At 43.5% G+C, this 26,793-nt stretch overlaps 1 protein-coding gene across 6 annotated transcripts in view; it reads right to left on the bottom strand.

Moving 5' to 3' along the window:
• The window catches only part of MICAL2 (microtubule associated monooxygenase, calponin and LIM domain containing 2), a 318,733-nt gene that overhangs the window by 126,942 nt on the left and 164,998 nt on the right, over positions 1-26,793 (bottom strand). For all 6 annotated transcript variants that reach the window (XM_073578364.1, XM_073578366.1, XM_073578365.1 and 3 more), the window contains 9 exons: positions 25,432-25,532; positions 25,089-25,346; positions 24,890-25,005; positions 15,608-15,734; positions 9,773-9,863; positions 9,077-9,224; positions 8,140-8,339; positions 6,028-6,140; positions 667-735 (listed from right to left, as the gene is read on the bottom strand). In XM_073578364.1, coding sequence (XP_073434465.1) covers positions 667-735; positions 6,028-6,140; positions 8,140-8,339; positions 9,077-9,224; positions 9,773-9,863; positions 15,608-15,734; positions 24,890-25,005; positions 25,089-25,346; positions 25,432-25,532 — 1,223 coding nt within the window. The remainder of the gene's footprint in view (positions 1-666; positions 736-6,027; positions 6,141-8,139; positions 8,340-9,076; positions 9,225-9,772; positions 9,864-15,607; positions 15,735-24,889; positions 25,006-25,088; positions 25,347-25,431; positions 25,533-26,793) is intronic.

Genomic DNA, 26,793 nt, shown 5'->3' on the forward strand with positions numbered 1-26,793 from the left:
TGGGTATATGGGCACTCGACTATGGGATGGAGGATATGTATGACGGGTATATGGGCACGGGACTATGGGATGGAGGATGTGTGATGGGTAGATGGGCATGGGACTATGGGATGGAGGATGCGTGATGGGTATATGGGCACTTGACTATGGGATGGAGGATATGTATGATGGGTATATGGGCACGGGACTATGGGATCGTGGATATGTATGATGGGTATATGGGCACGGGACTAAGGGATGGAGGATAATTATAATTTGCTATAACTAACCACAGTTAGTTACTATGCCCGGGCAGCACCAGGCTCTTCAGCTAGTATATATATAAGATAACATCATTGATACTCCATGCACGATGTACATTGCTGTGGAATATGCTGGCACTACATAAATAATTAAGTGCTAATAATTATATGGAAGTTAAGGAAAGATGCAATTAACCCTTCAAAACCCCACACCAGGGTGGCGAAGCTGCTGGACCGCTCCATGCTGCGATTTACGCTGGATCCTGAGGAGCGCTGCTCCCTATTAGACCACAGCTGTCAGTAATTGCTCTCAGGTCCCGTGTGGGCTGCGGCGATCAGCGACCGTGAAGTATCTGAGCCACACCACGGCGTCTGCCCCAATACTGAACCCGTCTCTACTCTCCAGCAAGTTCCAATCACCGACCTCATCAAAGAGCTGCATCGTCCTCCTCCTCCTCTTGTTCACATCATTTTCTTCAGATTTATTTTCTCCCTGGATAAAGGTAAAATCACAAAACCATTAATGTTCAGCGGCCAGAGGTGGAGCAGGGAATTATTTAGTGCAGGCACAAAAGTGAAATACAGACCATCCTGCACATTGGCTAGAAGTTGGCATCCACCAAATAAGGGATATATAAACTTTTTTGGTTTATGTGAATAGAAATTAATCATACATTTGCAAATTCTGCAAGTTCTAATATACTTTCTGCATCAATTTCTCATGATTTTAAGATCTCTTCTTGCTGTCTTGGAATAGGATTATTATTTCTTACATCCACACACACACATTATGTGCAGTTGAGGGTGACCTATCTGTCTAGACTCCAGACAGATACATTGTAGCAAGAAAACACCAAGATAAAAAATGTCTTCTGATGATGATCTGCTGAGCTCACAAGGAGTGGTCTAAACTGGATACAATTGGAACAAACCTTCAGCTGTATTACATCTGTACAGGTTTCTTATTCACTTACTGTAAGCAGGGACCTTTGAACTGAAACACAAAGAGACTACGAATCATAATTATTTTTGCCTTCTTTTGGTTTTAGGCATTTTTATTTTTTGCAGAAAATGGTGGCGTTCGTACCATTTTCACTCTTACACAGTCCTCGTCATTCACCAAAAGTTTGCAAAACTTTGCATTCCAATAACCTAGTGAGGTACAAATTCTACACCTACTATTTATTTATTTTATTTGCACAGTTTAAGAATAACATGCTACATTTTAAAGCTTTTTGCAACATTTACTCAAAGAAGGTACAAACAAGAAAAGAAAAAAACAAAAGCATATTTCCGTTTGCATTAAATTCTTCAAACCATCGTTTCTTATTTTGGTCAAAATCTGAGACCAAAAAAGACCCTTAAATTTTGCAAATTATGACTTGGGGGCCAAAGTATATCAGAAAGTCACAACTGTATTTTGTCTGGATCAACCTCCTTAAGGCACTCCAGACTGATATATTTTACCTGCGCTGATACATTGTAACAAACCATTACGGGAAGAGAGAATTGTGTTGACAATCTGCCGCACTTGTAGATGATTGCTTGAAATTAGGGGATGTATCAAGTGATAATTAGACATTTAGGGAAAGTTGGGTGGCAACTAGAGTTGGGCACAATGATTTCCACCGGCCAGGGCACTTTGAACTTCTTACTAGCCGTCGGCATTGTACATCCTCCTGATTTATAGACTCGGCTATATGGTGGTGTGATAGATGTCATGACATTGCAGGGGGCCTACAAATCAGAAAAGGCGCCCAGGAGGCCAGTAAGTAGTAAGTAGCAAGGTCGGAGTGCTCTGGTCCGGCGGTATGCAACGGTCCTCCAAATCATTTTGTTCCACTTGTAAGGTGGCCATATTGGTTGTAACAACTACTACTGAAAGGGCAGAAAGGCGCCACCTAGAGGTTATTCTATCAGCTCCCCATCTGACCATGACATGCATCTGGGCTCCATTGAAATGAAGAGGGCTAAGTTGCAGTACCACCCACAAACACTGGACATGTGTGGCGCTCTTTCTGGATGTAAGAAGCCCCTGCTTTTCTAATCCTGCCCATCCCCTTTAAGTAATAAAAGTCTGTAGCTAATCTCTTATTCATTATACCAAGCCCATATCATCTCTCGACACTTTTACGCTCACATGGAAGAACTCCTGCCAATAATCAAAGTTTGCCGACAGTTTTATATACACCCCCCCATCTTTTTCATATTAATGCATGCTGGGGATAAATTAGAATTTGACGAAGTGAAAAGTCCTTATTATTCCCCATCGATGTCAGTAATGGGGGCGCCAGTCTCTACCTCCCGAAACATATGGCCCGCATTAGGGTAACACGTGCTTTATATATGGGAGCAGACGGGGGGGGGACAGGGGAAGGATTTGATAAACGCACGGCCTAGGTTCATACATGAGATAAGTGTTTCGTGATTGATTTCACCCTCCATAATTCCAGGGGGTTGGAGATAAATCACAAATCTGGTTATTTTCTGGGACTGAAGTTTAAAAGAAGAGAAAAGCTTAAACGGCTCAGTCCGCGTCCCGAATAATTAATTTCAGGAGGTAACGTTAACTGCGTTAGGGTAATTAGATGACATCATGGAGTCGGGGTCATGGAGTTTCCTGTGTTTTGTTTCTATGGTAGTTTGGGGTAACATCACAATTAGGGGGCCTCAGACTTATCTCCTTCAGTTAGTACAAGAAGAGAGATGAAAGAAAGGGCGAGAGGCAGCGATCACCGCAATGTCTGGAAGACAGTGAGGAGAAGTGGAGCGGACACTTGTTTAATGTGGGTTTCAGTGAGAGATTTCCTCCAATCCCCCAGTTTATTTATGTAGGATTCCATTATCCAGCCATAACTCACAATGTATCCACGGCTCCGGGGAGGATTCTGCAGCAGCTGCACCGTGTAAAGCAGCAGAGGATGATAAAGAGACACATCCCTCCTCCATCGCTCTACAGGTCCAGGCTACTGGATAATCACCGCATGTCCTCGTAATTATTAACAAATGGTCCATGTTCTCCAGCTATGTACAAGACCCTGATGTGCGATCCTAGCGGAGAACTTCACCAGACACAGACATCAAGCAAAAACCCCATCCATCCATTCATGCAAGTACTCAAGATGTCTGATGGAAGTGACTTCAAGTTGCATTAAAAATAAAAGGCTAAGAGACTTGAAAATTGGCTATACTACTTACAAAATGTGATTTACAGTCTGTAATACTCCAGAGCTGCACTCACTATTCTGCTGGCTCAGTCACTGTGTACATACATTACATTACTGATCCTGAGTTACATCCTGTATTACCCAGAGCTGCACTCACTATTCTGCTGGTGCAGTCACTGTGTACATATATTACATTACTGATCCTGAGTTACATCCTGTATTATACTCCAGAGCTGCACTCACTATTCTGCTGGTGCAGTCACTGTGTACATACATTACATTACTGATCCTGAGTTACATCCTGTATTATCCCCCAGAGCTGCACTCACTATTCTGCTGGTGCAGTCACTGTGTACATACATTACATGGTTATGGTTGGAGGGAGGGTTCAACCATAACTCCCAAGCAGCATTCCCGCTGTCTTGGGGTCATATTCGACACTGAACTTTCCTTTACTCCGTACATCCGATCACTCAGTCGCTCTTGTCACCTGCATCTTAAAAACATCTCCAGAATCCGACCTTTTCTCACCTTTGAAACTGCTAAGACTCTTACTGTCGCTCTTATTCATTCTCATCTGGACTACTGCAACTCTCTTCTGATCGGTCTCCCTCTTACCAAACTTTCTCCTCTCCAATCCATCTTGAATGCAGCAGCCAGGGTCATATTTCTGTCCAGCCGCTTCACCGATGCCTCCATCTTGTGCCAGTCATTACACTGGCTACCTATTCGCTACAGGGTCCAGTATAAACTCATCTCTCTCACCCACAAAGCTCTCCACTGTTCTGCACCGCCTTATATCTCCTCTCTCATCTCTGTCTATCGCCCTACACGTGCCCTCCGTTCTACAAATGACCTAAGACTAACATCCCCCCGTAATCCGAACCTCGCACCTCCGTCTCCAAGACTTCTCTCGTGCTGCTCCAGCTCTCTGGAATGCACTTCCCCAGACGATCAGACTAATACCTAGCCCTGACCTATTCAAGCGCGCTTTGAAAACCCATCTCTTTAAACAAGCCTACCACATCAACTACTCAGCAAGCTAACTTTGCCCTGTTCCCTCCTTCCAAATATTATTCTGAATCTGCACCCTACTATTCATCTGTCTCCACACCCTTCATGCAAATGATAACTGCACTTGATACTTGTCTATTGCACTTAAACACACGGGCTGATGACCGGATCATGCAGCTTTATATGAAAATCCCTATTATAATTGCCAGACCTGAATTAACAAGCATTTCTCACCTACTGTGTCCCCCCATTTCCTTGTAGATTGTAAGCTTGCGAGCAGGGACCTCACTCCTAATGTCACTGTTTGAATTGTCTTAACTCGTATTGAATTTATTGTCTGTACATGTCCCCGCTTAATTGTAAAGTGCTGCGGAATATGTTGGCGCTATATAAATAAAAATTATTATTATTATTATTATTATTATCACATTACTGATCCTGAGTAACATCCTGTATTATACCCCAGAGCTGCACTCACTATTCTGCTGGTGCAGTCACTGTGTACATACATTACATTACTGATCCTGAGTTACATCCTGTATTATACCCCAGAGCTGCACTCACTATTCTGCTGGTGCAGTCACTGTGTGCAGACAATACATTACTGATCCTGAGTTACATCCTGTATTATACTCCAGAGCTGCACTCACTATTCTGCTGGTGCAGTCACTGTGTACATACATTACATTACTGATCCTGAGTTACATCCTGTATTATACCCCAGAGCTGCACTCACTATTCTGCTGGCGCAGTGACTGCGTACATACATTACATTACTGATCCTGAGTTACATCCTATATTATGCTTCAGAGCTGCACTCACTATTCTGCTGGTGCAGTCACTGTGTGCAGACAATACATTACTGATCCTGAGTTACATCCTGTATTATACTCCAGAGCTGCACTCACTATTCTGCTGGTGCAGTCACTGTGTACATACATTACATTACTGATCCTGAGTTGCATCCTGTATTATACTCCAGAGCTGCACTCACTATTCTGCTGGTGCAGTCACTGTGTACATACATTACATTACTGATCCTGAGTTACATCCTGTATTATACTCCAGAGCTGCACTCACTAGTCTGCTGGTGCAGTCACTGTGTACATACATTACATTACTGATCCTGAGTTACATGCTGTATTATACCCAGCCCAGAGCAGCACTCACTATTCTGCTGGTGCAGTCCATGTGGACATACATTACATTACTGATCCTGAGTTACATCCTGTATTATACTCCAGAGCTGCACTCACTATTCTGCTGGTGGAGTCACTGTGCTATCAGACAAATAAACACCTCCTGGTATAAAGAAGCACTACATATCCCACAATGCTCGTACGAGCATGAATGACATATAAAGCCAAACCTGACAATTAACAGGAAATCGGCAGAATAGTGAATGCAGCTTTGGAGGTGACTGTAGTATAAGACCAGGCGAATGTCAGAATCTGTGCAAAATATGTAAAGCAAAGTACTTCCAAAAATTACTCAAGATTAAATGAGAAAGCGACAAAGGGAACAAGACAAATATATATTTAATATATTTATACACTTTAACTTAAAAAAAAAAGACTGGAATAAGTTGGCGTTTCGGTTCTCACCTTTGGCACTCTCTTTCTGGGTAATGTTAAATTGAGGTAATTATTACTGAGCAGATTGGATGGTTTGGAGGAATGGACGTCTCCGTTCTTCCCACTGTTCTTGGGGGCGGAATCTGCAAAAATGAAAGGATGTAAGTAAAATTGCGATGCCAATAGTGCCCCTTACTGGCAGGGTGGTAATAAAGTCAATATAAAATAAACATTGCAGTTTTTTATGGAGTATAGAGAGTGAGGACACTGATTTGCAGAGATTTAATGGGGTATCCCACAGAACAGGGCATATTGTAGGCGAATCTGGATCTTCACTAATTTCCCCAAAATAAGGGTCAATGACCAAAAATCTATATATATAAAATTGCCTTAAATTGTCTGTCATCCACTTCCGTCTGGATGTCCCCGAATCCCACAATCCACCGCGCCGCACCGGAAGTACGCCGACCGCCATTTTGGAACACCCAAGTGATGCCGCTCGGATCCTGGACGCCGCTGCGATCATGAGGCTGTGAAAGGGGTGTAACGAGGGGGGTGTAATGAAGGGGGTATAATAAGAGGGTGTAATGAGAGGGTGTAACGAGGGGGGAGTCATGAGAGGGATGCCGCCGCCGGACCCACCCCCTGACTACACGTGCCGGATCCCGCCGCTGCCTGCCCACCCACTTCCGTGCAGTCACAGCAGGCAGGAAAGACCGCGGCTTGAGGCCTGTGCTGGAGATTGGCGCCGCACACCATCTCCAGCACAGGCCGCAAAACACCGTCTTTCCTGCCGGCTGTGAGAGGGGTGTAACGAGAGGGTGTAATGAGGGGGGAGTAATGAGTGGGATGCTGCCACCGGACACCCGCCAGGACCCACCACCTGACTACACGTGCCAGATCCCGCCGCTGCCTGCCCACCCACTTCCGTGCAGTCACAGCCAGCAGGAAAGACCGCGGCTTGAGGCCTGTGCTGGAGATTGGCGCCGCACACCATCTCCAGCACAGGCCGCAAAACACCGTCTTTCCTGCCGGCTGTGAGAGGGGTGTAACGAGAGGGTGTAATGAGGGGGGAGTAATGAGTGGGATGCTGCCACCGGACACCCGCCAGGACCCACCGCCTGACTACACGTGCCAGATCCCGCCGCTGCCTGCCCACCCACTTCCGTGCAGTCACAGCCAGCAGGAAAGACCGCGGCTTGAGGCCTGTGCTGGAGATTGGCGCCGCACACCATCTCCAGCACAGGCCGCAAAACACCGTCTTTCCTGCCAGCTGTGAGAGAGGTGTAACGAGAGGGTGTAATGAGGGGGGAGTAATGAGTGGGATGCTGCCACCGGACACCCGCCAGGACCCACCGCCTGACTACACGCGCCGGATCCCGCCGCTGCCTGTCGACCCACCTCCGTGCAGTCATAGCCGGCAGGAAAGACTGCAGCTTGAGACCTGTGCTGGAGATTGGGTGCGGCCACCCTCTGGTGGCGCCGCACACCATCTCCAGCACAGGCCGCAAAACACCGTCTTTCCAGCCAGTTGTGACTGCACGGAAGTGGGTGGGCCGCCACCCCTAGGGCCACAAAGTTGCCCCCATTGTGATGTTACTACCCTCCCGATGCGATAGCATCGGGCACACATCTAGTAGAATATAAAACCTCCTTCTGTGCTGACTGGTACACTGACAACCTGCTCCAATATAAAGCGGGGTGATACCCTAACCAATTTAAAAGACTCATGTTTTGCAAAAATTCTGCGGCCCCCATTGATTTTAGCTTTCTAAATGTGATAGCACAATTTCGCATAAAAGGCAGCTGCCTTAGCATTAAAGGTATTGACCAAGATTAAACGTACACAGCTACTTTCTTTCAGAAACAGCGCCACTCCTGGCTTTAGATTATGTGTGGTATTGCAGCTCAGCTCCATTCACTTCAATGTGGCTGAGCTGTAATAACCTGACACATGCCACCGTTAAGGGACAATGCTGTTAATAAAAGAAAGCAGCCATGTTTTTTCAATCCTGGACATCCCCTTTAAGTCATGTGTTGTCCTTTTAGAGTTACAAGGGCACTTTTCACGAGACTCCGGGGCAGCCATGACCCCTTATATCACTTCATTATATGAAGCTACAGATACAAAGAGTCACTCACCAACTGGCCTCAGAGGGGCGCCCCTAAATAATTCATAGAACTTGGAGAGGTAGAGGACCATGCTGAGCTTATCTGGTTCCTCTGTGGACGCCATCTCCTTCCCTGTAGTGATGGGCGAGATTCCAAACTCTTTCTCTGCGGTATCAAACGCCAGCTGGTTGTTCCTGACAGTGTCGTCCTCGTTCAAAGAGTAAAAGTCACTGAGGAACAAAGGATACAATATCACAGGAAGCAAGACATCATTAATAGGCCGGGGATCAAAGACGAAACTCGTTTAAATAACATGTCATGGAATAATTAAAAGGTGGAGAGTGAGTAAGTCAATGCCAGTGGCCAAAGTTTTCCTAAGTAGGTCTAATAAAAATATCTATCTATCTATCTTTCTTTCTCTCTCTATCTATATATAAATATATATTTTTCCACTTTATACGGCTTTCGAGTTCCTCAGAGGATAATGCTTGCCACTCCCCTCTGTGAACTCTCTCAGCCAATCAAAAAAGCTGAGCGGTAGTCACATGACACACTTCCCTTAAAAAAAACCTGATACTCCTGTCAAGGCACTGTATAAGGCCCATAAATAAAGGGAATCTGTCCTGTGGAGAGGTTACTTTTATATATTTTTAAAGCAGCATTTAAAGCAAATTTTAAAAAAGTCCTGGTACCAATGGACAGAGGAATCAACTGAAGCACCGGAAGCCGCAGAAGTACGGGGAGGATCGAGGATAGGTGAGTATATGATCGTTTCATCTCTTTCCCAGCAGGTGATTTTGTTGAAATTCACATAAATCAAATCACAAAAACAATTGGATTTTGACAAATTCAACTTTTTAAGAAATCTGAAACCAGTTTGATTAGTTACAAACCGATTTGCCGATATAATTCTATTTCTGACTATTATTAAGAGATTACAGAACGTTGCCGATTATCAGTGACTCACAGAAGATCTGGTCGGAAATGGTGAATGATGGCACAAAGCGCGAGGCCGCTCTTCCAGGAGCTGGTCAGGTTTGTGACGCGCACGTTCCTGTAGCCTTCCGTCTGCTTCTGACACCAAGTTAGGAGCTTGTTGGGTCTAACATCAGATTCTGATCGGACAAGAACAAGACACCAGGATGGATCTTAGCAATGGACATGATATACTTTGTATTTAAAAGGGAAAATCCACGCAAAGATATCTCCAGCTTTTACACTTAAGAATACCCAGACACCTCAGATAACCGAGAGACAAAATCTCATTTGGTTGCCAAGTATCGCTCCCGACACAACCGTTATATGGGAGAGCGGAGCTGACGCCAGACTCATCCGGCACTGACTTATCTCCCTGGACAACGAAAGGATCGGGCGGCTAAAATCAAATTGCTTGATCCTTATTTTCCCTAATCATCATCTGTAGAAAAAGAGCGACATTAGATTTTCACTCAATCATCTCGAAATTTGATTCAACCTTCTTTGACCTACTGTGTATGGGCGCCATAAACTGTGACCCTATTGGTTCCCATATTGATGACGTGCAGATTCTTTACATATCTGTGCCCCCAGCAGTAACGTTTTAACTGCCCCAAATAATACGGGGAAAAAGGAGAACAGGAATTCGGAGGGGGAACTTTCCCTTAATTATTTGCACCATACATACCATGCCTGGTTATGCCTACAGATCTTCTGATTGAGCTGGCTCTCTCCAGAGGACATCCGTGTAACTCCCCAGTGAAGTATAAGTGTTTAACCTGCAAGGAAAACACATGGATTAATGTATAATATTGTCTTGTGGACAATCCCCTTAAGAATGGGAGTTCTAACAAAAGGCTCCTTTTAGCAGTTTCTCACTTACACGACTGTTCACTTTCGGTCTAGAAAAAAAACCCCTCGATATTGTGACAATTGCAGTCACACGGTACTGAGAGGCTAACTTCAAATTTTACATATTCAAGCGGATTTTCCACAACAAAGTGGAAATTGTCTTTGTTTGCATTGCAGCAGGTTAATGTCTGTTAAGGCTCGAGCAGACGACCGTAGATTTGGTCCGAGTATGATCCGTCAAAACATTGGATCGTGCTCGGTCCAATGCTATACTATGAGGCCGTGCACATGTGGGATTTTTGTCCTTGGAATGAGTTGGTCCAAGGAAAAAAAAAAATCACAGTATGCTCGATTTGCCTCCAATTCAAAGGCACACAACCATTCATCCATGTAAAACTATTAGGCTGGGTTCACACGTACCGGAACACTCGCGGAAATTACCGAGAGAATTCCGGAATTCCATTCCGCGGGAAAATCGCATTTTAAATTCCCGCGATTTTCCCGCGGAAAAACTAGCATTTTGCAAGCGTAATTAGCTTGCAAAATGCTAGCATTTTCCAAGCGATCTGTAGCATCGCTTGGAGAACTGATTGACAGGTTGATCACACTCGTCAAACATAGTGTTTCACAAGTGTGACCAACTTTTTACTACTGAGGCCGCCTATGCAGCATCAGTAGTAAAAGATAAAATGTAAAAAAAAATAAAAAAATGGTGTTATTCTTACCTTCCGACGTCTCGCGCAGCCTTCCCAGTAATCCTTTGCGAAAATGCCCGCGATGGCGTCCGTTCTCGCGGGATCGCGACGTCTAGCGGTCATTCGCGATGACGTCGCGCGAATGACCGCGAGACTTCGCGATCCTGCGAGAACGGACGCCATCGCGGGCATTTTCGCAAAGGATTACTGGGAACGGGAGCGTGGAGAGAGGCGGGAAGGCTGCGCGGGACGTCGGAAGGTGAGAATAACAATATATTTTATTTTAAACTCTATTTTTTACAGGGATATGGTACCCACAGCCCCGAGGACAGTCTCCCCTCCTCCGGATCGTGGGTACCATCCGCAATTGTTCTGCTTACTTTTCGCATGGTGGGCACAGCCACATGCGAAAAGTAAGCAGAACAATGCATTCCTATGGGTGCGGGATCGCCACGATTCCGCAAAATTAATGAGCATGCTGCGTTTTTTACGGCGAAGCGATTCTGCCGCTGTAAAAACCGCAGCATTAGCACAGCATTGCGGAATCCCATAGGAATGCTTGGGATGCTTATTTTTCGCGGCAAAATCGCACGGTTAAAACCGCCGCGGAAACGTCAAAAAAACGCCACGTGTGAACTCAGCCTTACATCTATAGAATGGGAAAGGGAGGAATAGAACTAAGCAACAGCACGTGTGAAAAAGACTTGGGTATACTAATAGATCAAGACTGCACATGAGTCAACAGTGTGATGCAGCAGCAAAAAACGCAAACACAGTTCTAGGATGCATTAAGAGGAGCATAAAGTTTAGGTCACGTGAAATAATTATCCCCCTCTACTCCTCCTTGGTAAGGCCTCATCTGGAATACTGTGTCCAGTTCTGGGCACCATACTGTAAAAAAGACATTGAAAAACTGGTGCAAGATCAGAGAAGAGCTACCAAAAAACAAGACTGAGAGGAGACTTAATAGCTGTCTACAAATATCTGAAGGGCTGTCACATTGTAGAAGGATCATCATTATTCTCATTTGCACATGGAAACACGAGAAGCAATGGGATGAAATTGAAAGTGAGAAGATACAGATTAGATATTAGAAAAAACTTTTTTGCAGTGAGTGTGATCAAAGAGTGGAACAGGCTGCCAGGAGAGGCGGTGAGTTCTCCTTCAATGGAAGTCTTCAAACAGAGGCTGGACAGACATCTGTCTGGGATGACTAAGCGAATCCTGCTTTGATCAGGGGGTTTGGCACCATGACCCTGGAGGTCCCTTTCAACTCCAATATTCTATGATTCTATGAAAACTTCAGACAGCACTTGGATTACATTTTTTTAAAATTTTCCACATCTGAGAAAATCGGATCACACTCTGATCAAACACTGATTATAGTGTGATTAGCATAATGGGACCTATTTTCTTGGATGAGAAAAAAACGGTTGTATGACCCTGGCCTGACGAAAACCCTTAGCGCAGATTTTACCCATTAATTTCAATGGGGACCAAATATACAACATGTGCACCGAGCCAGACTGGGCACCAAAGTCAGGCAAGTGGTTTAAATGGCAAACTAGTGAGTCACGGAGATTACACATAACGATTTGCAAATCTTATTATCAGGATTCTTAGCATTCAGGAAGATCTGTGATCGCAATTGTGGGAGATGTGATCTATAAGATTTTACATGATGAAACCATTATCAGCAAGAATCAAAATGAGTTGAATCAAACACAACATCGAAGCGTGTAATAATGTAGCAAACTAAGCAAATAATGCTTCTGCTCTTAAGGCCCCGTTACACATAACGATGTCCCAGCGATCCCATCAACGAGCCGACGTGGATGGGATCGCTGGGACATCGTTAGGCTGATCGCTGGTGAGCTGTCACATAGACAGCCCCTCCAGCAATTAGGACCAACGAGCAAGCTGGTATCCAAGGTAAACAGCGGGTTTCTAAGAGCCGCGCAGCTTCTACGTTGGATACCAGCGTGCAGCGTCGGTGATCGCTGGCTCCCGCTGCCACACGCAGCGATGCGCGCTGGCCAGCGGGAGACCAGTGATGAAAAAACGGCCCAGGACGATCCAGAACGATCAGCGATACCCCGCGGGGGGGGGGGGCGGCCACTGCTGGATGTCACACACAGCGATCTCGCTGGAGAGATCGCTGATGTGTCACAAAATCAGCGAGATCCCTGTGTGTAGCGGGGCCTTTAGGCTATATATTCACACTTTGCGTTTTGTTTTTTTTTCAAGCTTTTTTCTGCAAATTTTCAGCTGCGTTTTACAGTACCAGCAAAGTCTACGAGATTTCAGAAATCTCACGCACACAGCTTAGTTTCTTTGCCCTCAGTATTTTGTTCAATACCTTGGTTTTTGGTAAATGCAGCATGTCACTTCTTTCTGCTTTTTTTTTCTGTGTTTTATTCTGCATTTTTCACCCATCGAAAGCAATGGGTGGCGCAAAAAAAGGGTGCAAAAACGCAGGTTTCAGGTTTTGCTGCATTTTTGGTTTCCAAAACCTGATGAAGTAGAATCAGATTTTTTTTATATGCCCTAAACTTTTTCAGCGTGCACAAGAGACAAATGTGCCCTGACAAAAAAGCAGCAAAAATGTCACAAAAATTAAACAAAACCTGCTTTTTTTTAGGCACACTCCTTACTGTCAAGCTTTTGCCTTAGGAAAAAAAACACAGCCAAAACGCAACATGTGAACGTAGCCTTACACAACAAGCGCAGATCATGAAGACAACAAGGAACTGAATCACAGAACACGCTAGGAAGGCGCAGATTTTTACATTATACAGTAATTTTTCAACTCCAGTAATGCAATTTAAAGGGAAACCAGTTCCCACAGATCAGCTGTGTTTTTTAAACTGCTTCACATGATCGGAGCTTTTTCCAAGCACAGCAGAGGTAATGCAAATATCTCCGCAGCGGGCGGCCGCTGGGTCGCTGTTACTTTGTATCAGAGATTACACCCGTCTCACACTGCGCACATGTAAATATACACTTCTCCCGCCTGAAGGAAAATCCATCACAGGTTACAGTAAAGTCTCAATCAGCATTTTCTGCAGCGGTGCGGTCATATTACAAAGTGACGGCACAATCAGGATCGCCTGGAACTCCAGGACAAAGTCCCAACATGAACTACAAACAGAACTGATATAAAGAATCCCAATATTCCGGTAACCATAGAGATAAGGCTGATATATAGTAACAGCTCCCATAAATATGAGCTAACCCAGGGCGATACAGGAAATAATGAGGGGATCACTCCTGGTGGGACAGCTTCAATTAATAATGATATAGAGATTGCTCAGGGGTTGGACATCCCAAAATTCGTTTTGGGCAGATTCTCTTGATTCGATTTGGTCAGATAAAATTGGGCCGAGTTTTAAGTGCCCCAGTTGCCATGAAAGTATGTTTTTGTTATCCTGAATGATTTCTCCAAACCCTATAATAATGATCGGCCTCACGCGGTTATGTGGGAGGCGACACATGTCCTGATGGAGGATGGGGAACTGCCGCAGCGTAGACAGTTGAGGGTCTAGCACTGGTGAGAAGAATGTATATTATTATTTTATCTTCTTTTAATGCAGACAGACACCATTTGGCTGGATTCATGCAAATTAAATCCCCAAAATTTTGGAATAGCAGGAATCTGAAATTTTGGGGAAATGCAGAACTAATTCAGTAAGCTGAAGTAACCATATCTTTTTTTCAGGTTTGAACCTAAGGATGCACTAATGGATTGTTGATGTCATCACCGTGCAGTTCATTCTGACTTCTTTCTGCTGTATTGTAAAACGTGTAAGGATCTAAATCACCATCCATATCATTATCTACTGCTAAATATATATATATATATATATATATATATATATATATATATATATAGTAAGGTTGAAGTCTGACAAGTCCTAGATGGGAGGCATGTGTAGCCGAGGAGGCTAGCCTCGTGATGTAGGACCTGCAGAAGCAGTCTCCAGCACAGATAATGCTGAGAGGTTTTGTTAATAGGCCCAGATTTTCGGTCCAGGTTTTAGGAACAGCCACTAGAGCTGGATGGGACTGGCAGTTCCCTTTGCCCATTTCCAAGTCCTTTAACTGGAGGTATTTAAAGCAGTCTAGCTGCCTCATTTTGGGTCTATGTGTGGAAGGGGGAAAAGACCTGGGAGATACTGAAGTAAATTGTTGTGAGGAACTGTTTGACAGTACTTTGCCTTACATGGGTGAGCCCGTTACTGTGATACTGAGCACGGTACCTGTTTATTTTACGTTATATTGTTTTGCCAGAGAAAGGCCATTTGTTTTTTATGAACGTAAATAAATAAATCTTATTTAACGGAGAACCTGCTGCGTGTGCCTGCCTCAAGTGCTGCCGAAAAGTGGAACTGCTACAAAATATATCCATATTTTATATATATATATATATATATATTTGTTTAATATTTTAGCATCTGTAATAAAGTCTCTTTTACAAATTATAGCTATGTCTTTGTTGTTGATGTGCAAAAAATAAGGTGCCATTGACAATGCAATTAGCCCCTTCTGAATTTGGTCTGAATCCCCAAAAAATGAGATTCAGACTGAACCCCTAAAGGAACCATTAAGTCAGACAAGGGGAGTTTATTTCAGACAGGCAAAACAACATATCCTACTTCTTGTGCCCACCTGAAAAGATGGACACAACCGTAAAAACAGCGCAGAGGTCCATTTGAACTCCACTTTTCCCACTGTACTCTATGGCTCTGACGAAGGTCCTGTGTAAATTCGTTTTTTTGGGGTTTCATATGGAAAATCATATGGAATTGACAAAATGTAATGTGAATGGCCCCTAAGGAACATATATATCAAATAGCAGAAGCCACTTTTCCACTCAAGAGAATCACCATGGTTAAGTCATCTACTCATTGGTGATATTTGCTGTGAGATCCAAACTCGTCCTCAGCCTCCACGTTGTCTCGCTTTCTGTTACTGACCTGATGAGCGCGGACGCAGTTGGAGTTGAGGTTGGGATATCGCGTTGCAGGGTCGATCGTATACTGGTCAAAGTTCTTGTTGATATTTTCGGGCGTCGTCTGAGGTAGTAAGCGATAGATACTTTCCCTGAAACAAGAAAATAAATACATAACTACAGTCATAAAGAATCCAGAACTCTGCACCCCCCTCTGGTGTATCATGTCTTTGCCAAAATTGCCAAGTCAGACTGCGGTCAGGATAATGGAGACTGAGGCTGTGAGTGAGACGCTTAAGTATGAAGCCCCTCGTACTTTTCATGAGGTCATCGCTTTCTGTGCACCTCCGGGGTATAATCTTCTCTCTGTTGCGCAGCCGGGAATAAAAACTTTCACCGTAAAGCTCCAACAATCCTCATTCTTCTTTGATTTTTGACATCTAATTTTTTTTCACTTCGACCACAGACAAGTGAGTCAGAAATGAAACAAGAGCGTACGCCATTATGTCACACATTACATCAGCTACAGGCATCTTAGACGTTACCTTATATTTAGCATCGCCCTTGTAGCAATGGAAAAGGGGCTTATTGCTCCCTTAGTTCCAATCACAGGGCCAGAATAAATGATCGGGGGGGCCTGAGCATAGAGTGGGACCCCAGGAGACTCTTCATTTCTGTTATCACAATAACATTGAGTGGATTCTGATCATATCCTGATCCTACTATGTATTTATTCCATTCACATATACAGTATATATTCTCATATGTACATATGTTATTATTCCGTAGCAAAGACATTGTGGAGAATTTATTAAGAACGGGTTTTTTTACGCTAAACTTAATAAAAAGCACACTGGCATAAGGTGCATTTTACTTATTAGGAGGCGCTCAGAGATTATCACATGTATGATGCAGATAACAGAGACAATCATAGATAAAGAACATTAGTAACCAGGGCCTATTGAAGCTGTTTGTCTGTTGCTGTAGATACTAAAACAGAACATCAGAAGATTTTTATTGGGGAAGCATATTGGCAGTTTTTAGACTCAGTCTTCACCAACCTTTACTAATGTGATAAGTAAAGTGTTACACACCTGTCCCGGGTCCAAGATTTGCTCCCTTCATGCCGGTCCGCTAAACTTTCTTGTGCTCTATATCGGGCTTTGCAAGTAGCCCAGCGTACTCCCATGTGATCATCTACCTGGGTCTATATATGGCCCACCAAGACACACACCTGCGTCTTGGTATTAGTTTGTTCTGCACAGACAATGTGCTCATTACCTGTCTGCGGTCTCCAGGACCTCTGCTATCTGTCTGTGGTCTCGAGGACCTCAGCTACCTGTCTGCAATCTCCAGGACCTCAGCTACCTGTCTGAAAACTCCAGGACCTCAGATACTAGCCTGCCGTCTCTAAGACCTCAGCAACCTGCCTGACATCTCCAGGACCTCAGCTACCTGCCTGTCGTCTCCAGGACCTCAGCTACCAGCCTGTCGTCTCCAGGACCTCAGCTACCTGTCTGCCATCTCCAGGACCTCAGCTACTAGTCTGCAATCTCCAGGGCCTCAGCTACCTGTCTGCGGTCTCCAGGACCCCTGGTACCTGCCTGCCGTCTCCAGAACCTCAGCTACCAGCCTGTCATCTCCAAGACCTCAGCTACCAGCCTGCCGTCTCCAAGACCTCAGCTACCTGTCTACCATCTCCAGGACCTCAGCTACTAGTCTGCAATCTCCAGGGCCTCAGCTACCTGTCTGCGGTGTCCAGGACCCCTGGTACCTGTCTATGGTCTCCAGGATCTCAGCTACCTGTCTGCGGTCTCCAGATCCTCAGGTATCTGTCTGCGGTCTCCAGGACCTCTGCTACCTGTCTGCGGTCTCCAGGGTGACAGATTCCCTTTAACCATGCCAAAGGAGTTGAAAAGAAAAGTCTTGAGTGAGGAAAAAGAGGGCTCAATTCTGGCTTTACTAGCAGAGGGGATACAGTGAGCGTCATTTTGCCTCCATCCTTAAAATTTCTAAGACGGCAGTCCATTACAGGGTCAAGCAGCAGACACTGGGGACAACAAGGCTACAGACCGGCAGAGGGCAAAAACGACTCTCCACTGACCGGGATGACCATCATCTTATTCGAATGTCACTCATCAACTTTAGGATGACATCAAGTGATCTACAAAAGGTATGGCAAATGGCAGCTGGGGTGAAGTGCACGGCAAGAACAGTACATAACAGGCTCCTAGAGGCAGGGCTCAAGTCATGTAAAGGTAGAAAAAAAATGAGAAGCAAAGGAGAGCCAGGCTGAAGTTTGCCAAAGACCATAAGGATTGGACCATAGAGGACTGGAGTAAGGTAATCTTCTCTGATGAGTCTAATTTTTAGCTTTGACCAACACCTGGATGTCTAATGATTAGACGAAGACCAGGAGAGGCGTACAAGCCACAGTGTCTTGCACCCACTGTGAAATTTGGTGGAGGATCGGTGATGATCTGGGGATGCCTCAGCAAGGCTGGAACTGGGCAGGTTAATCTTTGCAAAGGACGTGTGAATCAAGCCGCATGCAAGGTTATCCTGGAAAAACAGTAGATTACTTCTGTTCAGGCAATGTTCCCCAACTCTGAGGACTGGTTTTTCCAGAAGGACAATGCGTCATGCCACACAGCTAGGTCAATCAATCTGTGGATGAAGGACCACCACATCAAATCCCTGTCATGGCAGCCCAATCTCCAGACCTGAACCCCATTGAAAATCTCTGGAATGTAATCAAGAGGAAGATGAATACTCACAAGCCATCAAACAAAGAAGAACTGCTTACATTTGTGTACCAGGAGTGGCATAAGGTCACCCAAAAGCAGTGTGAAAGACTGGTGGAAAGCAGCCAAGACGCAGGAAAGCTGGGATTAAAAATTATGGTTACTCCACAAAATATTGATTTCTGAACTCTTCCTGAGCTAAAACATTAGTATTGTTGTTTCTAAATGATTAGGAACTTGTTTTCTTAGCATTATTTGAGGTCTGCAAGCTCTGAATTTTTTTGTTCTTTTGACCATTTCTCATTTTCTGAAAATAAATATAAAATTTATTGCTTGGAAATTCGGAGACATGTTGTCAGTAGTCTATAGAATAAAAGAGCAATTTACATTTTACTCAAAAATATAAAGAGAAAAATCAGACAAACTGAAAATTTTCCAGTGGTCTCTTAATTTTTGCCAGAGCTATATATTTAGTGGGGAAAAGTATAACAGTAGTAGAGTTACATTTAGTTAGCAAAAGGAGGAAACTGTATTGTAAGCACAAACGGGCTTTCGCTGGTGGTGTCAAACATGGCATCTGAGCTCCTGGACCCGAAGCTTGAAAGGGAAAGAAATGTTCTGTAACTAGGCAGAATGTTTCCTATTGACTGTATAGAGAGGAGTGGGGGAGACACAGGATATTTGAAATGCAAGGCCATAAATTAGCCCATCGTCCACTCACAAACTGCAACTTTTAAATGGGCCAATCCGGGTCATCCTGGAAATATGAGCCTTTGGTCAGGACTATAAAAACCTGGGTGGCACATAGGAAAGTTGTCCACAAGTGGGGGCTCCCGATGCTGTTTGAGATCCACAAATCATTTTCTCCTGACCCCAAGGAAACAGAATAACAATAGGTATTTCTGTTATTTCTCCCTTTTCGCTTTATAACTGTTTTGCATATTTGTGTGTCGTTTTATTTTTACCTTTTTATATCTATTACTGTTTATTTCTACATTAAAGCATAATAAATTTAATAAGTTTGATCCTTGTATGCTCTAGAGACTCCGTAGCCTTTCAGAGAGAGTGGGACTTTTTCATCGTCAGACAGTAACATATTTTGTGCACTCATCACCCCTGTGTGTTTGATGAGTGGTGGCAGCATGTAAAGTAACCAGGGTGTGTGGACTGTGTCAAGGCATGATTTATGCTCACTTTATAGCCTAGAACAGAGGTTGATTGAGTGTTGGACTGAGTGAGAGGAGATAAATTAGCCCTTGTAGGCGCAACCCACATCATGTGCTGAGAAGTGTGTACCTTTGCAAACTTATGAATCTTTGCAATATACTCCAATACCTTATTTTGATTCCTTCCCTTTCAGACACCATGCTGAAAGTGCTTTTTTATCTGCCTAGTTTATTTTGGTTATTATGTTTTTTTTTAGAAGCTGCTTTGAACTGCTGCTCTAGCAAGAAACCATAGTCAAACACAATTCACAAATACACTTCCTGTGTGAGGTTTTCTTCTCCCCTCCTCTACATTCATACAGTGATAATGGAAAAAAAGAGTGTGTGTAAATAGTGTTTGAGTACGGATTACTGCTAGAGCAGAAGTTCAAAGCAGCTTCTAAAAGAGCATGAACCAAACAGTTAAAAGAGAAAGTTCATAGTTTTAACCCCATAACCTTGGAACTTTTTTAGGTTTTGCGTTTTGTTATTTTGCTCCCCTCCTTCCCAGAGTCATAACTTTTTTTATTTTTCTGTCAATAAGGCCATGAGAGGGCTTACTTTTTTGTGGGATGAGTTGTACTTTTGAACTACACCATTGGTTTTACCATGTTGTGTACTAGAAAACCAGAAAAAAATTCTAAGTGTGGTGAAATTGCCAGAAAAGTGCAATCCCACACTTGTTTTTTGTTTGGATTTTTTTTTACTATGTTCACTAAATGCTAAGACTGACCTGCTATTATGATTCTCCAGGTCATTACGAGTTCGTAGACCCCAAACATGGCTAGGTTTCTTTTTATCTAAATGGTGAAAACAAATTCCAAACTTTGCTAAAAAAAAAAAAAAAAATATTGTGCCATTTTCCGACACCCGTAGCGTCTCCACTTTTCGTGATCTTGGGTTGGGTGAGGGCTTATTTTTTGCGCGCCGGGCTAACATTTTTAATGATACCATTTTGGTGCAGATACGATCTTTTGATCACCCGTTATTGCATTTTAATTCAATGACGCGGCGACAAAAAAACCCCCATAATTCTGTCATTTTGACTTTTTTTTCTCAGTGTGCCGTTCAACGATCAGGTTAATCCTAGAATCATAGAATCGTAGAGTTGGAAGGGACCTCCTGGGCCATCTGGTCCAACCCCCTGCTCAAAGCAGGATTCGCTAAATCATCCCAGTTAGATGTCTGTCCAGCCTCTGTTTGAAGACTTCCATTGAAGGAGAACTCACCACTTCTCGTGGCAGCCTGTTCCACTCATTGATCACTCTAACTGTCAAAAAGTTTTTTCTAATATCTAATCTGTGTCTCCTCCCATTCAGCTTCATCCCATTGCTTCTAGTCTTTCCTTGTGCAAATGAGAATAAAGTTGATCCTTCTACAATGTGACAGCCCTTTAGATATTTGTAGACAGCTATTAAGTCTCCTCTCAGTCTTCTCTTTTGCAAACTAAACATTCCCAAATCCTGCAACCTTTCCTCATAAGACAGGGTTTGCAGACCGGTCACCATTCTGGTCGCTCTTTTCTGAACTTGCTCCAGTTTGTTGATGTCTTTTTTAAAATGTGGTGCCCAAAATTGGACACAATATTCCAGATGAGGTCTGACCAAAGAGGAGTAGAGGGAAATAATTACTTCACGTGATCTAGACTGTATGCTTCTGTTAATACATCCTAGAATTGCATTTGCCTTTTTTGCTGCTGCATCACACTGTTGACTCATATTCAGTCTGTGATCTATTAGTATACCCAAGTCTTTTTCACATGTGCTGTCACTTAGCCCTATTCCTCCCATTCTATATATGCTTTTTTCATTTTTATTGCCCAGATGTAGTACTTTGCATTTCTCCCTGTTAAAAACCATTCTGTTAGTTGCTGCCCACTTCTCCAGTTTATTTAAATCTTTTTGAATCCTCTCTCTCTCTTCTCTAGTATTAGCTATCCCTCCTAGCTTTGTGTCATCAGCAAATTTAATCAGTTTACCCTCAATTCCTTCATCTAAATCGTTGATAAAGATGTTGAACAATACAGGGCCCAGGACAGAGCCCTGTGGTACCCCACTTGAGACATTCTTCCAACTGGATGTGCAGCCATTTACGACCACTCTTTGGGTCCGATCACTAAGCCAGTTATGAATCCACCTAACAGTTGCCTTGTCCATTCCATACTTAGTCATTTTTTCAATAAGGATTGTATGAGAGACTTTGTCAAATGCTTTGCTGAAGTCAAGATATACTATATCTACAGCATTTCCTTGATCCACCCAATCAGTAATACCATCATAGAAGGAAATTAAATTAGTCTGACATGACTTATTAGTTACAAACCCATGCTGACTCTGTTTAATCACTTCATTCTTATCCAGGTATTGACATACATGTTGTTTAATAATTTGTTCAAAGATCTTTCCTGGTATAGAAGTCAGACTCACCGGCCTATAGTTGCCTGGGTCCACCTTCTTCCCCTTTTTGAAGATAGGAACAACATTTGCTCTTCTCCAGTCTTCTGGCACTTCTCCTGTTCTCCAAGAATTTTCAAAGATTATGGAGAGGGGTTCAAAAATTTCTTCTGCTATCTCCTTCAGTACTCTGGGGTGTAATTCATCTGGACCTGGAGACTTGAATACATTTAGGTTAGCTAAGTGTTTCCTCACTATCTTTCTGTTTATAGATATCCTGGATTATTCTATTCCCTTAATAGGATAGTGAATAACAGTTGATGTTACATTTCCTTTCTGAGAGAAAACAGATGCAAAATAGGAATTTAAAAGTTCAGCCTTCTCAACATCCTGTCTTACCATTTCATCATTTTCATCCTGTAAAAATCCTATAGCATCTTTGACTTTTCTTTTACTTTTGACATATCCCCAAAATCCTTTATTATTGCTTTTGACATCTCTTGCAAGCCTCAATTCATTTTCAGCTTTAGATAATCTGATTTGTGCCTTGCAGGTTCTGCAGACAGCATTATATTCTTCTTTAGATATGCCTCCTTCTTTCCATTTTATAAACATTTTTTGCTTCCTTTTTAGCATGTGCTTAAGCTCTGTGTTCATCCATCCTGGTTTCCTTAAATGCTTCCTATTCTTCCCTCTTTTCGGAATTGTTAACAACTGTGCTTTGAGAATTTCATTTTTCAAGATTTCCCATCCTTCCTGGACATTTTTGTCTTTAAGGATATCCAGCCATTGGATCCCTCCAATTCTCTTTCTGAATCCCTTAAAATCTGCCTTTCTGAAATCTAACCTTGACGTCTGAGTCTTCACAGGTCTTCCGCCTCTAGTTATCCAAAATTCTAAAATAGCATGGTCGCTACCTCCTAGGGTCCCAGCCACTTTTACCTCCTCAACCATTTCCTCCCTGTTTATAAGGATTAGATCCAAGGTAGCAGTTCCCCTTGTTTTCTCCTTTACCTTTTGGAAGATAAAGTTGTCAGCAAGAGAGGATAAGAATTTCCTTGACCTGTTAGTTTTGCCTGAGAGAGATTCCCAACAAATGTCTGGATAGTTGAAATCTCCCATGACAACTATGTCATATTTTTTGGAGAACTTGGCCATTTGATGCATAAAGAGTTCATCCATATCTTCAGCTTGCACAGGCGGCCTGTAGTAAATGCCTACAATGGTGTCCTTTCCATTGTTCTGTCCTTGTATTCTTACCCAAACAGTTTCCACAGAACTCCCAGTCTCTGAAGCTTCAATCTCTGTGCAGATATACACATTTCTAACATACAATGCGACACCCCCTCCTCGTTTATCAAGTCTGTTTCTTGCAAATAAGTTGTATCCTTCTAGTCTTGTATTCCAATCATGTGTATTGTCCCACCAAGTTTCAGTGATTCCAATGACATCATATTTCTTTTCCTGTGTTAGTAGTTCCAATTCTCCTTGTTTGTTGCCCATGCTTTGTGCATTAGTATAGAAACATTTTAGTTTGTGATTGGTTTCTCTTTCTCCAATATTTTTTTTAATTAGATTCTTTCGTCTTTGTTCTTCCTTTCCACTTCTAATAGCAGAGTTCTCAGTAGCATTTGTCAGGTGTATGGCTTTTTCTGGTCTTTTGCTTCCCTTCCCATGTTGTTCTAGTTTAAAGCTCTCCTTACAAGTGTAGCAAGGCGACTTCCAAATACCTGCTTTCCAGTCTTCGTAAGGTGCACCCCATCTCTAGCAAGTAGTCCATCGTATAAGTAGTTCACTCCGTGATCCAGAAATCCAAATCGTTGCTGACGGCACCATCAACGTAGCCAGTTGTTCACCTGCAGAATCTTATTCCACCTCCTTGTTCCATGGCCATCCACTGGGAGAATGGAAGAGAAGACCACCTGCGCTCCCAGTTCTTTCACTTTCTTGCCTAAGTCTTCAAAGTCTCTGCAGATGGTTTCCAGGTCGTTTCTTGCGGTGTCATTTGTCCCCACATGTAGTAGCAGGAATGGGTAGTCATCTGTAGGTCTGAAGAGTCCTGATATCCTTTTTTTAATTGATTCTGAACGCCGCAATACCAAATATGTGTATGTTTGATTTTATTTTTATTTTTTGTTTTGAATGGGGCAAAAAGGGGTGATCTGAAGTTTTATATTTTTTTTTTTACTTTTGGCATGCTTCAATAGACTCCATAGGAGACTAGAAGCTGCCATAGCTCGACTGGCTCTGCTAAATAGCGGCAAAGGTCAGATCGCCTCTATGTAGTAGAATTGCTAGCTTGGTATGAGCGCCGTCCACTGGGTGGCGCTCACAGCAATCCAGCACTGACAACCATAGAGGTCTCCAGGACACCTCGGATTGTCATGCCAACACACCAGTGACCCGCGATCACGTGACACGGGTCACCAATGGGGGTATTTCCGGCACGATTGCCGGAAGCACCATTTAAATGCCGCTGTCAGCATTTGACAGAGGCATTAAACTAGTTAATAGCTGCGGGTGGATCGTGATTCCACCCGCGGCTATTGCGGGCACATGTCAGCTGTTCAAAACAGCTGACATGTCCCGGGAAAGATGTGGGCTCACTGCCAGTGCCCACATCAAAGGGAGGGAGTCCAACATCAGCGTAAATATACGCCCGATGTTGGAAAGGGGTTAAGGTTGAAAAAAGACACAAGTCTATCATGTTCAACCTATAATCTGACATGATGATCCAGTAGAAGAAAAAAATCCCATGAGGCAGATGGCAATTTCCCCATATTATAGGAGAAATTGCTTCCTGACTCCACATAATAAGGTAATGCGGTAATGAACCAAAAACAAAGAATCATAACTTTGCAAAAGTTGGTCAATAATTAACTTAAGAAAAAAAGTTATGTTACTCTTTAAATAATCAGGTCTTGCCTACCTGGGTTTGTACAGAAGCAAAGAACTAATGTCTTACCGTTCAGCCAGGATTTCGAGAGGTGGCGATCCGTGAGACCAACTCTTCACCATCCAGGCTGTATCAAAGGCTGCCAGAAACCCCCGGGCACAGCCCGTCCCCATTGGCCAGAAAGGCTGAAAAGAAGAGCAGACTATAAAGCCACCATCTCTATGCAGGAAAATACATTGAGATATGAGGCCAAGATTTTCCAACCTACCTCTAGCAAACTGTCACCAACAAGAGCCACCAGAAGGTGATGCCCATAGCGTTCCCTGACCAGGGCGGCATCTTCAGAGGCGTACATAGAGGTGAAATCAAACATGGCCACGTCCGGCTGCCCATAGTGATTGATGGCAAAATCCAAAGATGGCAGCTGGTAATTGGTGGCAAAGTCGGCAGCTTCTCTTGCATAGGACTGCAGGTTCTCCTGATCTACATTCTCCGCGCACAGCAGCATCTCTGCATCAACATAATCCTAAAAATATAGAACATTTCAGGTTAATGGTTTCCATAGCATGTCCCTCAGGTCCGAAAAAACCATCCCAGCGATGTCCACTTACATTCAGAATGACGCTTTTATCCAGCAGACTTTGCTTCTTTGCAGTCATTACAAAGTAATGTGTGCTGTCCTTGTAATACACAATGTTCTCAAGATCGATCCCTGATACCAAAAGACAAGAACGGTAAGAAAGAGATGATTGTACAATGAAGAGGACGTTTTACAGAATGGAAATCAGGAGAGTAAGTTCTGTGCAGACACTATGCAAGCAGGGAAGGCTGGGAGATGTCAGCTCTGAAGCGGCAGAATTTATGTACCAGTGACTCCACCAGCAGAATAGTGAGTGCAGCTCTGGGGTATACTACAGGATGTAACTCAGGATCAGTACAGGATCAGTAATGTAATGTATGTACACAGTGACTGCACCAGCAGAATAGCGAGTGCAGCTCTGGAGTATAATACAGGATGTAACTCAGGATCAGTAATGTAATGTATGTACACAGTGACTGCACCAGCAGAATAGTGAGTGCAGCTCTGGGGTATAATACAGGATGTAACTCAGGATCAGTAATGTAATGTATGTACACAGTGACTGCACCAGCAGAATAGTGAGTGCAGCTCTGGAGAATAATACAGGATGTAACTCAGGATCAGTAATGTAATGTATGTACACAGTGACTGCACCAGCAGAATAGTGAGTGCAGCTCTGGGGTATAATACAGGATGTAACTCAGGATCAGTAATGTAATGTATGTACACAGTGACTGCACCAGCAGAATAGTGAGTGCAGCTCTGGGGTATAATACAGGATGTAACTCAGGATCAGTAATGTAATGTATGTACACAGTGACTGCACCAGCAGAATAGTGAGTGCAGCTCTGGAGTATAATGCAGGATGTAACTCAGGATCAGTAATGTAATGTATGTACACAGTGACTGCATCAGCAGAATAGTGAGTGCAGCTCTGGGGTATAATACAGGATGTAACTCAGGATCAGTAATGTAATGTATGCATACAGTGACTGCACCAGCAGAATAGCGAGTGCAGCTCTGGGGTATAATACAGGATGTAACTCAGGATCAGTAATGTAATGTATGTACACAGTGACTGCACCAGCAGAATAGCGAGTGCAGCTCTGGGGTATAATACAGGATGTAACTCAGGATCAGTAATGTAATGTATGTACACAGTGACTGCACCAGCAGAATAGTGAGTGCAGCTCTGGAGAATAATACAGGATGTAACTCAGGATCAGTAATGTAATGTATGTACACAGTGACTGCACCAGCAGAATAGTGAGTGCAGCTCTGGGGTATAATACAGGATGTAACTCAGGATCAGTAATGTAATGTATGTACACAGTGACTGCACCAGCAGAATAGTGAGTGCAGCTCTGGGGTATAATACAGGATGTAACTCAGG

Source organism: Dendrobates tinctorius, unplaced genomic scaffold (genome assembly GCF_039654945.1).
Source record: "Dendrobates tinctorius isolate UK_male_01 unplaced genomic scaffold, ASM3965494v1 ptg000059l, whole genome shotgun sequence".
NCBI classification, from domain to species: Eukaryota; Metazoa; Chordata; class Amphibia; order Anura; family Dendrobatidae; genus Dendrobates; species Dendrobates tinctorius.